The sequence below is a fragment of the Heloderma suspectum genome, chromosome 5 (assembly GCF_057233095.1).
Source record: "Heloderma suspectum isolate Gila_16-S chromosome 5, 16-S_ref, whole genome shotgun sequence".
Taxonomy (NCBI): domain Eukaryota; kingdom Metazoa; phylum Chordata; class Lepidosauria; order Squamata; family Helodermatidae; genus Heloderma; species Heloderma suspectum.
In genome coordinates, this window is record NC_139462.1 from 120,017,374 (window position 1) to 120,034,665 (window position 17,292).

At 41.1% G+C, this 17,292-nt stretch overlaps 1 protein-coding gene across 5 annotated transcripts in view; it reads right to left on the minus strand.

Moving 5' to 3' along the window:
- STX18 (syntaxin 18) overlaps positions 1-17,292 on the minus strand; it is a 67,786-nt gene that overhangs the window by 8,522 nt on the left and 41,972 nt on the right. For all 5 annotated transcript variants that reach the window (XM_084857132.1, XM_084857133.1, XM_084857134.1 and 2 more), the window contains 5 exons: positions 16,336-16,451; positions 16,171-16,248; positions 14,560-14,626; positions 13,874-13,989; positions 4,750-4,838 (listed from right to left, as the gene is read on the minus strand). In XM_084857132.1, the coding sequence (XP_084713258.1) occupies positions 4,750-4,838; positions 13,874-13,989; positions 14,560-14,626; positions 16,171-16,248; positions 16,336-16,451 (466 nt within the window). The remainder of the gene's footprint in view (positions 1-4,749; positions 4,839-13,873; positions 13,990-14,559; positions 14,627-16,170; positions 16,249-16,335; positions 16,452-17,292) is intronic.

A 17,292-nucleotide genomic window follows, 5' to 3' on the forward strand; every position in this document is an offset into this window, starting at 1 on the left:
TCTTTCCATCAAGGTTTTTCATGAACTTAATGGTCCAAGTCTGATACTTCAGCAGCAACTATTGGTTCTTTATATAGGATCATCTGTGCATGCTTTGCTATTAAAGACTCAAAAATATTTTCCCTTTCCTTTTTCCAGTGACAAGGCAAAGCAACAATGAGTACTTTTTGCACTAATGCTGTTTAGTTGAGTTAGTCCTAAAGTGCAAAATTCTGAAAAGTGCCTCTGTGTCCAATGCAAAGCAGAACAAGTCTTCTTCTGATGCAGCAGAGCTGTGTTGGGACTGCAAAAGCAACTGATGCACAAGATTTTTTTTTCCGAAACTCTGTGTGCTGCTCAAAATTAAGCCCCTTTGATTGGCCTGTATATGAAACTTGTTGGAATCTAATCCAATTTAGGTGAAAAGCACTATGGTAGCTCTGGTCCTTCATGGAAGGGCAATTTCAGAAGGTGGTGCTAGGGAATTTTGTTTGATGCCACGGCTGTTGGCCTGTGATCAAGGAGGATAAAAATGGATGACTTTTTTAAAAATGGAGTTTTAAAAGTTAAATTAATTTGTTTAGATTTAAATTGTTGTTTTTTAAAACACACACGCACAATAAAATATTAAAATTCTCTCTGACTTAAAACATCACATAGTTATAATTAAATTTCATTATATACATGCTAAACCTACACTTACAGTCCCATAAAATGAAGTTCCCTACCAATCAAACATGGGCATTAATTTTAGTTTTTGATCTCAAGAAAATGGTTCTGTCCAGCCTAACTAATAGTTCTTGCTTTTTGAAAGTTCTGGGCTTTCAGTTTCTCTGACTAAAGTCACATGTGCAAAGACACAGGCTAAAAAGGACTGTTGTTCTGTGCTTATGTGGTGGTGGAATTAAGAACATAAGAGCTGTGCTAGAGCAGACCATAGTCGATCTAGTCCAGTATTCTGTTCATGCAATGGCAAACCAGCTGCAGGACATGAGTGCAACATCACCGTCCCGCCCATGTTCCCCAGAAACTGGTGTACATAGGCATACTGCTTCTGGTACTGGAGATAGCAGAGAGCCATCAGGATTAGTAGCCATTGATAGCCTTCTCCTCCATGAATTTGTCCAATCCCCTTTTAAAGCCATCCAAATTGGTGGCTATCACTAAATCTTGTGGAAGTGAATTCCATAGTTTAATATGTGTTGTGTGAAGAAGTACTTCCTTTTATCTGTTATGCCAAGCAAGGCAAAGGAGCCAGTTAAGACAGAAAGACAATATAGTACAGTGGATAAAAACTGCTGTTAATCAAATTAGTTGATGTTTAAACAAATGCGTTCTAGAAAATGTAAACTGGATTTTTTTCAACCCAATAACTATCCAACCTTGCTTTGACCTATCAGTCATGGGCATTTCATTTTTGTTTACTACTTCATTTTTTGTGAGGGCAAGGATGGGCCAAGAAGAGTGAAACAGAATGGAGGAGCACTAGAAAGAAAAAGACAAGACAAAAGTATCCACTACACATCTTCTTGTATTCTCATACTAAGGCTGCAATCATATACCAACTAAACTGGGAGTAAGCCCCTTTGATCCTAATGGAAAGATGTACAGGATTATGTTGTTAATCTCAAAATGTCATGGGTGCTGGTCATAAGAAAGATCCTATATGGGAATATTTTAAAAGCATCCCCTATAGGGAAAAAGAAAATTATGTAAAATATATACAGTGAGATGAAGAGATGCAAAGCTTGCTTGTAAGAATGAAAGTGTAAATAATCTTCCATTTAGTTGTACATTAACATGGCTTAGTGGTCAGATTTCCAATGCTGTTCAGGAAACATATGAAAAAGTTTCAATGGGAATCTTGATTTAAATCAGTGATTTAAATCAACCTTATTTCTTGCTGATTTAAATTGCCTTGATTTAAATCAATCCACCCTGCCTATGGTATCTCTCAGGGTTCCACCTTGTCCCCATGCTAATTAACATACACATGAAACCACTGGGAGACACCCAATTCTATCTCTCCTTTCCATCTAAATCCAAGGAAGCTATTTTAGTTCTACATCGGTGTCTGATGTTAGTAATGGACTGGGTGAGGATGAACAAATTGAAACTTAATCCAGACAGGACAGAGGTGCCCCTGATTAGTCGTAAGGGTTTTGCTGGTTTTGACCTATAAAGTCCTATATGGTTCAAGACCAGGCTACCTGAACGACTACCTACCTCCATACAAACCTGCCCAGCAGGTTTTCAGATCTTCAGGGGAGGCCCATCTTTTGATAGTGCTGCCTTCAGAGGCACATTTGGTGGCAATGCAAGAGAGGGCCTTCTCAGTGGCTGCTCCCAGGCTGTGGAACTCCCTGCTGAGGGAGGCTAGGTTGGCTCCCTCTCTGCAGCCCTTCTACCAGCAGGAAAAGACATTTTTATTCAAGCAGGCCTTGGTGTGTAAGCTAGTTTTTGACTTGGCTGCTGTTTTTATTCTTATTGTTGTGTTTTTAATGTATTTCTTTTTTTATTGTTTTAATCTTGTTTTTATTTTACATTTTTAAGTTCCTACGATTGTAAGGTGCCTTGAGAACCATTTTCTTGGTAAAGGGGCAGGATACAAATCAAATAAATAAATAAAAACAGCTGAGAGTTCTCTAACTTTCTAGAGAATATTTTAAATAATAAGACTTCAACATCATGCAGGATGGAAGTTTCCATCCTATTCCCATAGTTTTCCACAGAAACAATAAGAGTGCTTTTTTTTGGCACAGAGATATTACTAAAAATGCCATATGCTTAAGAGCTGTCCTTATCTACAATACTGCATCTCAATATCATGCAGTATCCTCTTGTTGGAGATTACCCAATCAGGGCATGCTGCATACACAAACATGGATGCTATCTCAATCGTGTATATGAACATTTGCCAAATGAAACAAGTTCAGCCATTCTTATTCCAACATTCTGGACAGAACTACATGTTATGCTTGGCATAGAGCTGCTACCAACAATAACATCCCCATGTAACTTTCTCCCTGATACACTGTGCTGTCATTGTTTCCCCTGCAGCAGCAGACAATTATATGGAGCAGGAGCAGATGACATCACGCACTACATGATGATATCATGCCTACTGCCACATCCAACTGCCTATGCTCTGAGGTCATCTGCTGAGGCTTTCCTCCAGGTGCCACCTGAGGTGAGGCAAATGACAAGTAGGGAGAGGGCATTCTGCTCTGGTGCCCCATCTATGTAACTCACTCCTCAAGGAAGCTTAGCTAGCACCCAGTCTGTTGTCTTTTCTATGTCAGAGAAATACATCTTTATTCTCCTGGGCTTTTAAAACTGTTTGAGCTGGTTTTATGCTGTGTTTAGTTGTTGTTTTACAATGCTGTTTTACATTGTAAAATTATTACTGTATGTGTAATTTTGTAAATTGCCTTGAAAACTGATGCTGAAAGGCAGTATAGAAATGTTTTAGTAAATAAATAATGACATAAGTATTTTTGAAGGTTACACAAAAAGGGCAAGAATTCACTATAAGGATGCTGTTTTCAGTGGCAGACCCATGTCAAGTATACCACGTTATTCCACCTTCAAGCATATCCGCAATCAGTACCTCAATAAACCTACAGAGAAGTGCTACAAGACTTGTGATGTGCACTGATGCAAAGCCCCTGGCAGTGAAGCACTCACAAGGTATAAATCACTTCAGTAGCAATGATTGTTGTTAGTAATGAAGCCTGATTATACTGCATTGATGGGGGTGTTAGCTAGGTCACATCCAGATGAGGATCCGCATCTGCATCTGACCCTAATCTGGTGGTCTCTTATGTGCATAGTACCTGTTCCTGCAGGTGTCTAGCCAGGAGACCTGCTCAAGCAGCAAACTATTGTGCTTCTGGATCTGTGTATGGCAAAGGGATGTGCATGAAGAAACCTGATTCTGCAAACAAAACTTCTGCTGGGCTGGGGAAACAGTGTGATGGCAGAAAAAGCAGCTGCCAGATTCTTGATCCTCCAGGTTATATTGAAGATATGGATAGAGGTCTTCTAAAGGATGACCTTCATACATGTTTTTTAAATCCAAAAATATGAGGGGTTTATTTTAGTATGGCACGAACAGGTTCTAAAAAAGGTCTCTCTCCTTAATTGATCTTTCTTTCAGTGGACCCATTATAAACATCCTTATGGTGCATTATAGTTCAAAAGAGGTCTCAGGCAGTTACAGACGTGTGTAAGATACAACCCCCACATCCCCCCACGCCCACATACTATCCTACTTGATACACAAATAATTCTATTATTCATTCTCTCAATGCTCGTTACCAACCCGCCCCCCGCCCCTGCATAATATATTAAGAAATGGACTGTGGCCTAAGAATAAAGTGGTTCACAAAAGGCAACATTAGAAATCACATTTTTCTCTCATCTTTATGTTTCTCAGTTTTAAAATAGCTTCTTCTGTTTGTGAACTGAAATAACAATTCACAATAAAATCTTGAAGAGTAGTCTAATTGCTGAAAAATACTTTCCCACTAAGATCATGGCCACACAACTCCCACTTTTTCCAATAATGATTAAGAATGTTAAACAGTTTTTGACAGTAAGAATTAGGAAAGCAAATGGAAAAGCCATGCGTATGATAGGTTTGCTACAGTGTCACTTAGCAGAAAAGCACATGATCCAGCATGTGCATTGTGCTTATTCTATATTCAGTAGCTGCAGGTATGGTTTGTTAGGTAAAAAGTCAACTAAAAGGTAGAAAATATAACTTACCATTTGGATTTCTTCAGGTGAAAGCTCATCTTCTCCTTTGCCATCACCCCAAAGTCCAAAATTAGTATGTTCATCTATCACATTCTTATCTGTAAAGAAAAAATAAACTACCTTCAACAGCAAGCCAAAATTTGCCAGAACCATTTAATACCATTCCTAGTTAAGCAAGAACTGCCTGTGGCTCTGATTACCTTTTAAAATTAAAGGACTACCTTTAATGCCTCTTGCCGCACTTCCTACTTTTGATGGAAACCCAGAGATCTTCTCTTGGGGGTAGATACCTGCATCTCCAGGCTTTCGATTAGGTGAGTAAGCATGGTGAGAGGAAGCATGAGTCACTCAGGCCAAAAGATGTCCTTTCTGTGCTGCAAATAAGTAGGGCTGTGTACCGCTTCGGCACGAATCCCGAGCCCCGAGTTGAAGCGGGGCACTTCAGGTTGCCTCAGGCTGCCTCCAAGGTGAGGCGGAGGGCCCCTGAAGTGGCCCGAAGTGAACTGGGTCACTCCGAAGCACTTTGGTGAGCTTTGACGTGATCCAGAAGCCCAGCCGCCATGCCACCGCCACTGCCGCTGCCCAATGGATGCATGCTGGCAGCCGTCTTGTTGTTCCGGAGGGGGGAACCATTTTTTGAATGGTGACTCTGCATTTCAGGAAAGGGCTGACTCCACCAACTAGTCTGGAAAGAGCTCCTATTTGGAAGTGGGAATACTATGTATCTTAAGCAAGTGCATATATATTTGTAGAAAGGGGTTTAAGATAAACTCAGCTTTAAGGACCTTGAAACCAGTGGCTTCGTAATATTTACAACACTGGTAAAAAGTAACATCAGTTAAGGCCCAAATTCATTCTACTGTACCACCTGCTGGAATATATTGTTTACATCCCAGGACACTGCTTAAGTGAACTGTGATTTTCTGAAAGGCATATTAACCTTTGGCTTTTCCCAGAAATAGAAAACTAAATAGATTACTGCTTCATTTTATTCTATATTTTAATCCTGCCATTAGTTGTGAAAGGTTTTTTTCTCTCCAAGATACTTGGGTAATGTTTTATTGTTTCATTGGTACTTGTTTATATCCTTGTCAGTGAAATTGTTTTCAATTAGACTGGCAATATTGCGGTATAAATCAGATGCTGGCTCTCTTGGGAGGCCATTCAGAGTGTTCCTGTTTAAAAACAATTCTGGATGAGGCATTATAAAGATGCTTCCATGTAACACTCTGTAACTAGGCATAATGGCTGATATTAATGTTCACTTCCTTATCCAAAGAAAGTTTAAAGACAGATGAAACTTTTTAGAGCTCTGCGGCCTGCAGAAAAGGACATTCACTGTATTCAATTCAAGCTACATTTCTTCTTTCCAGGGTTAATTTCTGGGAGAAAAAACCCATTCTACAGCTGTACAGAAGTCATCTATGCATAGGGTTAGGGATGTCAGAGAAATCGACAACGGAGTCACATGAGTTTGGATCTTGATGAATCCCACCTGCAGATCCTACAGTGGTCCGGCTTTTTCCAAGTTGCACAGATTCCGCAGATGTACGGACCCGTGTTTTCCTTCGGGGGAATTTGCGCAAGTATGCATTTGCAACCAGAAACTAAATTTTCGTACATCCCTAAAAAAATCTGATTCCATCACTGAGCAGACAATGGAACAAAAGGTACCTGACAATCCGCCAAACACAGACGCAATGGATTTCACAAAATCTGTACAGCCCTGCCTGGGGTTGAGCCAAAAATCACCATGCCCAACTCTTGCAGCAGTTTTGAACTATTTTATTACATTTCCTTTTAAAAAGTATTAATAAGGTGAAGAGGGGCTAGATAAATGTACATGTGGTGGGGGGGCAGGCATCATGCCTGAAGCATGGGGGGAAGAGAAAAAAGGGTGGCTGAGCCGGCATTCCATTTAGCAGTATGCGCTTCTGCCATGTCAGGTGTGAAGGCAGCAGAAAGCCAGGTTCATCCCACAGCCAAGGAACCTCCTTTGAGCCCTCTTTTTATTATGTGGGTTTCCATCCCAATACATTTTAGCTTGTGATGTTGGTTCTGTTTACATTATATTAAAAAAATCAGAATTTTATGACAAGGTAATCCAAATCCTCTGCTATGAAAAGCCGAATTCTGGAACTTTTAGCGTGCAAACTAAGAAAATTTTCAGTTTCCCCTATTTTGCATAATTTATTCTGCATAATTAGCCATGGGGAAGGGCAAGGAGCTATGCAGGGGTGTTCGAACCTTGTGTCCAACCATGTAAATCTTACCATCCCTTGGCCTTCTGATATTTCAGAGGTATGCACATTCTCAAGTATGTCTTAACGGCCTTAAAGGCCAGAAACCTTTAAAAACAAACCAGAAGCAGAGTTTCTAAGGAACTGAATTCTGTATTTAGTACTAGGAAGGAAGATGGCACTGGCAAGATGAGAATTAGTCTTTGCCAACATAAGATAGACCATTGTGGTGAACAGAGTATCTGCTTGTCATCAGACCCAGGTAGTTTCTCTGCTATGAAAGTGGTACAAGTTCTGCAAGCCAGTGCTATGCAAGATGAGCTATGGTGAGCTACACTGCAGACAAGCCCTAAAAGTGAATCACAATAAAATCAGATAGTTTTGTTTAACTGTAGGATATATTCATGATTGCTTTAATTATAACCACACTTTGTAAAAAGAGCCAATCTGGTTTTAATGTTAGAAGATTCCACCTACACAATATTCACAATATTTACAAAATAGGAGACTAGTCAGCTTATAGAACTAATAATAATCAGTAAGTGTCCCCTTTATTATCCCATTGGAACCAATTACTTTTAAGTATTGCCAGTACTAACGATATGTGGCATGTACATCCACTGCTGCCATTGCTAGGCAAATGCAACCAGGACAAATATAAAGTGAGAAAGAGGGAGGGAGAGATCAGTGGTTGCCCTTAATCCCAACACAGCTTCTATCCTTAAAGCAGCCTTTCTCCTATGTGGAGCACAGAGGAAATGAACTTCACACTATAACAGATGTACTATTTTTTTGTAGAAACCAGACTATTACTTAGGTTCTGTTCTGAAGGAATGAAGTAATTGTGTTTTCAAATATTTGGAGGACTAAAAATGTTTTTTCTAGCTAGTCTACTTCTGGGAGAGAGCCCGTATGTTGCAGAAGCTCCAAAGGAGAGGCAAGGCATCACTGTGCGCAGAGGGCTCTCCACCTGCCCTTCCCCATGAGAATGTTCAGTGGAGACCGAGCTCATGTCACACTGGGTGCATTCGCACGACAGGGCAACCCATTGTGGGTGACAAGCTACACACTGTGCTTGTGTGTGTACTTGCACCCATAGTGCGTGGTTCGGGCACCAGACAGACAATTGGGCTTGCCGCAGCTTGTTTCCCCCTCCTTCCCCTTCCTTCCATTTTGGTCCTCCACCCAGTATCCCAGGGTTCTGTATGGCAGAACCTGTCTTGTCTGTCCATCCTGACCCCCTCCCTGCTCCCTCCCCCTTTTCAGTCACCTTTTTCTTTTTGTTTGTCTTCTTTTTGTTGGTCTTTCGCAATAGAGCTATAGCAGAATAGCGTTACAGCACAATTGAGAAATTAAAGAGAAAGGGGAAAAACAACCAAGGAGAGTGGGGATGAAACTGACCAAGACATTGACAGAATGGGGAAAGTAGTGAAAATATCACATACGAACTGTACAATGTAGGGGGAATCCAACAGGATCACGATGCCCCCGGCAGCTGTCAGTTGCTCTATAGACCATTAAGTTTTTTTTAAGGGAAAAATGCTTCACATTATTGACTTCTCAAGGGGATGCCCAGGATTTTAAAGGTGGACCTGACCCCAGAGGGTTTTCTCCTTGTAGTCCACCCCTCCTCGAGTTGGCATCCCCTCTTTATAGAAAAGTGCGCACCATCCCACTTTTTCCTCCTGATTGGAGCGAAAAAAGGGGGGTTCAAGCCATTGGCTGTTGCCATGGCTTTTTTCAAAAAATTAACCCACCCCGGGGGAAGCTGTCCACGTTCGGACGACATACTAACCCATCATGGGTTGTTCCAGACAACCCACAATGGCTTGGCATGTCATGCAAACCCAGTCACTGTCTTCATGTGCACCATTTTTACTTTTTCTTATAGGAATTAATCATCATCACTTAGATGGGAAAAGTAAAGAGACGGTACTCAGACACACTGCTGAACTTGCCCTCTCCTTCTAGCAACCTGAGTGTCTTAGGGGGAAGCAGTTTTTGCTGCTCCCGTAACAGCTAATCACTGCACTTTGCACTCTCTCTTTGAGGAGAAAGTTTGCAAGGGGGAGAGGGAATCTTGGGTTAATAAAGCAGGAAAGAAAAAAGTGTTGGGTTAATAAAGTAGGAAAGAAAAGACTGGCAGTCTCTGAGGAGGGGAGAGAATAAGCTGAGAGAGAGAAACCAAAAGGAGGTGAGTCAGAGAAGAGGTTAGTAGACTGTAAGCAGGTCAGATCACAGCATGGTGGACTAACTTGAATCAAGGTGATTTCAATCACAATATCCATCACCAAGAAAAGGCAGATTTAAATCAACTCTCCCATTGATACTTCATATATTTCCTAAACAATGGTGCAAACCTGACCATTACACCATGTTAATTTACAACTAAATAATATAATTTTACACTGTTTCATTCTTACAGACAGAGAGCCTTGGGTCTTTTTGTCATACCGTATACATTTTGCACATTTTCTTTTTTTACCTAAACAAAGAGTATATTTAAAATATTCTTGTAAGATGTTATTTCTTAGGACCAGTAGCCATGCCAACTTGTTAGGTTAAGTATGGGAATACAGGGACCTGTGCACTGGACAATTTTGTCTTTTCTTCTTTCCAGTGTTGCACCTTTTTGCTTCACTCTGTCTTGATTTGACCCTACCTTCGCAAAAACAAAGAAGCAAAAAAATTAGATGTCCATGACTGATTGGTCAAGGTAAGGTCTCATAGTTACTGGGCAGACTAGAGCAGTTTATTTTCATCAAGTGAAAATGAAATGCCCCAAATATTTGTATTTCAGAAATGATTAAATTGGTTCTTTATTTATAATGAAAAGCCTCTTTTCTGTATATGGTAGAGGCATTTATTCAGTTTAGAGATTAACTGTAGGGTTAACATGCTTATATTCAGATTATTTAATATTAATATATTCTTTAGCCCTCTGTTGACAGATGGGGTCAAACATACTCCAACAGCACTGAAAAAAATTCATAACTTTTTAAGCCAGTTTTCTACAACTCCATGTTGGTACTCTTCAACCATGAGGAGGTGTAAATTGCCATGTGGTGTTTCAGCCCCTCCCCTCCAAACCCAGTGAAAAAAATCAGTATTTTTATTCCTATTGCTTTTGGATTCAATTCTGCTCCTATTGGAATGACAGAGAAAAATAACAAAAATGCACATAAGGTGCTAGGGAACAAAGTGAAATTTATAATGCTCATGGACTGGATGTCAAGTTTTAGAACCAAAGACTCTCAGAGGTCAAATAGTCTGATCCAGCCCATTTCTACTGTGCTCTGTTGTTCCCGATTTTGGGGCAGGGCATTCTTCCTCATTTTTACAGGTATGGCAAGCGGCTTGCTGCTAACATATTAAGTTTTATTTATTTATTTATTTATTTAATTTCTATACCGCCCAATAGCCGAAGCTCTCTGTCTCATTTAATACCAAGGAAGCATATGCACGCACACGTCCCAGCTAAAAAAAGTTAACTACCAAATGCAGACAAGAATGTGTCTTTTCAGCATTAAAAAAACATAGTAGGGCTTGAGGCCATATTTATCTCCTTTGGGAGGTAGTTCCAAAGGTGTGGGGATGCCACTGAAAAAGCCCTGTTTCTAATACCCCTAGCCTGACACCTCTCACTGGTAGGCCTCCAATGCTGATTTGAATGCTTGGGCAGGCTCATACAGGTATAAGCGGTCCTACAAATAATGTGGTCCCAAACCATTTAGGCCAAAATGAGTACCTTGAACTGGGCTCAGAAACAAAAAGGTAGCCAATGTCACTGATCAATAATAGGTGTAATATGATTTCCTTTTAAAAAAGGAAATTCTCAAGGCACAATCACAAACAATTCCAACAAGAAGAAAAGGTGGAAGACAACAGAAGAAGCCAACGTGGCTTCACAAAAAGCTTAGGGATGACCTGAAAACAAAAAAGGACACATATAGGAAGTGGAAAGAAGGCCAAGCAACAAAGGAAGAGTACAGGAAGGTAGCACAGAATTGCAGGGATGCTGTCAGGAAGGCTAAAGCTGAGAACGAGCTGAGGTTAGCGAGGAATGCTAAAAGCAACAAAAAGGCTTTCTTCAGCTACCTGCATAGTAAAAGACAGAGGAAAGAAATGGTGGCTCAGCTATTAAATAAGGATGGCAAAACGATAACAGATGACAAAGAAAAGGCAGAGGTGCTCAATTCCTACTTTGGCTCAGTCTTCTCCCAAAAGAGGGTCTATGACCCCCCTGGCAAAGGCGAAGTGCAGGCTGAAAGGGCAGGATTGCAGCTTGAGATCAATAGGCATATGGTCAAAGAACAACTAATTACTTTGAATGAATTCAAATCTCCAGGGCCAGATGAACTGCATCCTAGAGTCATAAAGGAACTGGCAGAAGAACTCTCAGAACCACTGTCTATTTTCTTTGAGAAATCATGGAGGACGGGTGAAGTGCCAGATGACTGGAGGAGGGCTAATGTTGTCCTTATCTTCAAAAAAGGTAAAAAGGAGGAACCTGGGAACTACAGACCAGTCAATCTGACATCGATCCCTAGGAAAATTCTGGAGCAGATGATAAAGTAATCCATCTGTAAGCAACTTGAAAACAATGCAGTGATGACTCGAAGCCAACATGGATTTGTCAAGAACAAATCCTGCCAGATGAATCTGATCTCATTTTTGGATCAAGTAACCTCCCTTGTGGATCATGGGAATGCTGTAGACATCATATACCTCGACTTCAGCAAAGCTTTCGACAAAGTGCCCCATGATATCCTGATGAGCAAACTAGCTCAAAGTGGACTAGATGAAACAACGATCCGGTGGATCCACAGTTGGCTACAGAATCAGACTCAAAGAGTGCTTATCAATGGGACCTTCTCAAACTGAGGAGAGGTAACGAGTGGGGTACTGCAGGGCTCAGTCCTGGGCCCAGTGCTCTTCAACATTTTTATTAATGACTTGGAGGAGGAGGTGCAGGGAATGCTCATCAGATTTGCAGATGACACAAAATTGGGCGGGATAGCTAATACTTTGGAAGACAGAAACAAAATTCAAAGTGATCTTGATAGACTGGAGCACTGGGCTGAAAACAACAGAATGACATTTAATTGGGATAAATGCCAAGTTCTGCACCTAGGAAAAAGAAACTAAATGCACAGTTACAAGATGGGGGATAGGTGGCTCAACAACACTACAAGCGAGAAGGATCTTGGAATTGTCGATCACAAGCCAACAATGTGATGTGGCTGCAAAAAAGGCAAATGGTCTTTTGGGCTGCAGTAATAAAAGCATAGCTTCCCAAACCCGGGAAGTGCTAGTTCCCCTCTACTCAGCACTGGTTAGGCCTCATCTGGAGTACTGTGTCCAGTTCTGGGCACCACACTTTAAGAAGGATGCAGACAAGCTGGAGAGGGTTCAGAGGAGGGCAACAAAGATGATCAGGGGACTGGAAACAAAGCCCTGTGAAGAGAGACTGAAAGAACTGGGCATATTTAGCCTTGAGAAGAGAAGGCTGAGGGGAGATATGATAGCACTCTTCAAGTACTTGAAAGGTTGTCACAGAGAAGAAGGCCAGGATCTCTTCTCCATCATCCCAGAGTGCAGGACATGGAATAATGGGCTCAAGTTACAGGAAGCCAGATTCCGGCTGATCATTAGGAAAAGCTTCCTGACTGTTAGAGCAATATGACAATGGAACCAATTCCCTAGGGAGGTGGTGGGCTCTCCCACACTGGAGGCATTCAAGATGAGGCTGGACAGCCATCTGTCAGGGATGTTCTGACTTGGATTCCTGCATTGAGCAGGGGGTTGGACTCGATGGTCTTGTAGGCCCCTTCCAACCCTACTATTCTATGATCCTAGCACCTAGCTCCCACACTTAGCTGCCAGATTCTGTAGCAACTGCAGTTTCTGAACAGTCTTCAAGGGCAGCCCACTTAAAGCACATTGCTGTAACCTAGCCTAGATGTAACCAAGGTATATGTCACTGTGGATAATTCAGCTCTCTCTAGGTTGGGAAGCAGCTGCTGAAGCAGCCTAAGATGGCCTCTTTAGAAGGTACTGATCTTCAATGTGCTGATCATGCTTCTCTGACAATGACAGATAGACCACTACATTGACCAAAGCATTCAGCCTCCTCCAACCAGTTGTTACTAGTCATGGTGGAGAAAGGTCAAGGGGGCATAAGGATCCCTAAGTGAAATCAACTGAAACATATCCACAACTGCAAATAGCAGAGTCCAAGGGGAATTCCAGTACAGAACTTGTAATCGACATGATGCCCAAGTTGGAGCAGATGTAAACAATTATATCTGCAAAATGCCTTGTAAGTTACACCAGGCTACTGATGGTTGCACAAGTTCAGCAATTGTACCCATTGACCTACAACTCCCATCTGACTCAGCCAGCATGGCCAATGGCCATCAGGACAGATCTAGGTTAGTGAAGGCTTCAAATGAACTCCAAGCTGTGTATGGCCAGATTTATTCTGAATTTTCTGCCACCTTCACTTAAAGCCATCATCCCGACCACTTCATCTCCAGCAGCTCTTCAGAATAACAACGATCTACTTTGAGTCTATGGAGTGGGAGAGGGTATCTACTAGGAGTAACTATGTCAATTCTTTATTCTAAAAATCAACCAGGGCATTGAGAGGAAGACTTGCCACGTTAGCTGAAAACTCCATGACGGCATCCTGGAAGACTTTTGGATCCACTGGCCTTGAGGATGGAGCATTTTAACCTTTGCATATGTCAAAGTTCCATTTTTATACAATACACTGTTGTAGTGATGAAACCAACTGAAGAAATAGGAAGTTATCAATTTGGAACACAAGTGCTCCTCACATAGACCCAAAAACCTACAAAGTGGAGGACAGTATAGGAGTGAAATATCACCTCTGTTGCCTTCATAAATGAGTTTGTCCTCAGATTCTTCAGAAGATGTCTGAACAGCTCTTTCGGGAGCAGACATTACTTTGGATTTATTGCTCTGCTCAGGCTCAAGCCTGGATCTAAAAGAACAAAAAATTCAGTCAGGAGCAAACATACTGGCGATCACTTGTACCTCTATCTCACTGTCAGCCATAATCCTGGTAGGTTGTACGGAGCTATCTGGCTCTATCTCATCCCTCCCCTCCCCCAGAGGAAAGCTGGAGAAGGTTTACTCACACTAATTGGCCACTAGGGATGTCTCATTACAAGGCAACTGATAGCTACACCTCCTTCTTGGCCCTGTCTAAGATATCCAAATTGATTTTATGCAGGCAGAGCTGCATAACCCATGTTAGGGTTCTGCCGTGCAGGTTCGCATGACATAACAAGTCACTGTGCATGCCTGCTGTGGCTCACATATTCGAAATGGCAGACAGGGCATGCCACAGCACCCCACAAGTGAATTAAACCAAGGTGGCTTACCATGACATGTGAACCGGCCCCTTAAGTAGCAACACCTAAAAACAGGCTCAGCTGACCAATATATATATTCTGAAACGGCAGGGTGACCATTAGCTTGCACGGAGACTCTATTAGAATTCCAAGCACAACAAGATCCAAGTCTTTGATTTAAAAGGAATATTACTTACAATCTTTTCTTATCAACTACTCGCTTGACCCGAATGGCTCTTTGTTCTGAATACAGCTTACACACTCCTGTTAAATATATAAAAAGCCATGGAAACAAGAGAAAAAATGGAATACATGGGCATAAAGATAGACCTGCTGGAATGAATTTAATCCAGCATTCTGACTCCATCAGGGGTCACCCAGACACACTTTGGAAGCTCACAAGGTGGCCATGATGGCCATTTGTCTGTGTTAACCCAGAGGTATCCTCCCAAGCATAAAAATATGTTTTACATTGCTGAGCTTGATGAGATGATATTTCGAACCTCGGATCTCTTTATTATGTGGTTACTATTCATTTAGGTGTCCTTCAGCAGGAAAGTGGTTAGAATTTTTTGTCCCACTGCACATTTTACACTTATGTTGAAGCATTTGCTATTCTGTTGGCTGAATACAGAATACAGAACCCTGTTTCCCAGGGTTCTTCTCAGTGTAATTAGTGTTTAAACTTCCTGAAAAGGTTGGTATCATTTGCAAACATAGCTACAGCACTGTTCACTCTCGACTCTAGATTATATATAAATATATTCAAACAGTACCAGTCTCAATACAGTTCCTAGCAAGACCTGATTATTGACTTCTTTTCATTATGGAAGTCTACCTTTATTCTTGTTTTCTGATTCTTAACTAGTCACCAGTCCACGAAGGATAAAGCACAGTGATTAAAAGTATGAGCTAGAAATCTCTTGCCTCGGACAAGAGAGTCAGCAGGGATGCCTCCAGGGGGAATTCCTCCAAGCCCTGCTTCCTCGCAGGCTGAATGTGGAACTTCCGTGTGCAGGATTAGGTCAATGGGCCAGAGGTTCCACATCCCTGACTTAAAAAAATAACTGGAACTGTAATTTCATTGGATCCTAAGTGAATAGTATAAGTGAATAGATCCTAAGAGTTTCATACACAACCAGAAACCAAATTAATACTCCAGTTATTAACAGCAGCAAGGTGCTTAGTAGCCTAATATTGGCAAAGAAAGGACATACCGACAATTAAATTATGGGGAAACAAATGTGTGTGTGTTATTAGCTGTATGTCAATGTCAAACTTTAACCAATATAGAGAAGGCAGGATAAAATATATAAAGAATTTGGATGTACTTAATACATTTTTTAGTACTGGAGTAAAACAGAAATACTATTAAATGTGAATGCTAATGTACTGAGGGCTTTTCTCCCTCTACAAATGTCAAATCAACTGCAATTTTTCAACAATATTGTAAAGTTTTTCATGGTCTCATTATTTTCAGAAGACGTGTTGATGAGTTGTCCAAAACTGGATGATTCCCAGCTTCTGGTTGCTTTCTTTCTAAAGTCAGTTTAAAAGCTGCTCTACAACTTTTCAACTTTAAGTGCCAACAGACTTGTGTCCATTGATGCTCAAGGTGCCTTATCCTTACATTAAGGTCCTGCAGCTCTGATCTGTAGTTGGTCCAGCACATGGAACGGAGAAGCACTTCTGAAAATACTATCATGAAGGTGGCAACAGCATAATTTTATTTTGAAGTTGGAAACAGAAAACAATTCTTGCAAGAGAGTATAAACACAAATACCAACATTTCAAGAAAAAAACAATACTTTTTAAATAGTCTCCAATGAAATCCAAGACAGCTTCTCTATGCTGCTTCACTTGTGGGGAATGGATGTCCTTGTGGGCTAAAATGAAAAGATATAAATAATTATACTTTTCAGATAACTCTTTAAACAAATGGCTCAAATTGCATATTATTTTAATCAATTTACCTTCTGTTCTCAGTTGCTGAATTGCATCAGCACATGTTCTCATAAATATTTGGGCATCTTGGTCAATCTGATCTCGCTCAGTGTCTGTCATTCGCACATATTCAGACATGACATGGCTGGGAAAAATAGCCAACGTATTAAATTTTATTTTTTAAAGAAAAGCTCTATTTAGTAAATCTCACTTTAGAAAGTTTTAGTTGCTTCTTTTTCACTTAGGAAAACTGTTTACCTACATCAGCATCAGTTCAAACATCATTTCCCACTCAAAACCAAGAATGATTTTCCAGTCTCTGTCTTTTATATATTCCCAAACTCTCCCATTTTGTCTAGCATATACATTTACCACACCTAGCCAAGTAAAAGTGCAAAATAACAGTCCAATAATATTTAAGTATAAATTGCTCTTTAGATCTGGCAGAGCTAACGGCGTTTCCACCTGCTTATGCCCTGCTTCCACCACGGGCCCATGTTACTGTAAGACCGCCCCGTTGAGATCCAGATCTGGTGGCTCCTGAGCCCCTGCCATCCCCCCTACAGAGGCATTGCCCCTCGCTTTGACTTAGAACTGTCGCCATCAGTTCCAAGCCCCACCGGCAGTAATTCGCCGATTTCAGCTACGGGCTTCAACTCCCAGATATTGTCTGCCGAGACTTTCATCTCTACGGGATCGGGAGGTTCCCCTCTTACACCTTAATCAGCATTAATAAAAGAAACTGAAGAATTGAAGTGTTGGGCAGAAGATCTAATAAAATCGGCGGTGACCCTTAAAAAGATGTGTTCTCACAAAAAAGGGGAGGCAAGCTCGTCTACTGCTCAAGACTTGCACCCCCTTGAGATGTATGTCAAACAAAGAAGGAAAAGGGTTTAAAAAAAAAAGATTCAGAATAGAGAGAGAAAACAGCAAAAAGCTCGAAGTCGAGCTGAGAGAGAAAAAAGAACAAGATCTGAGGCTGTTAA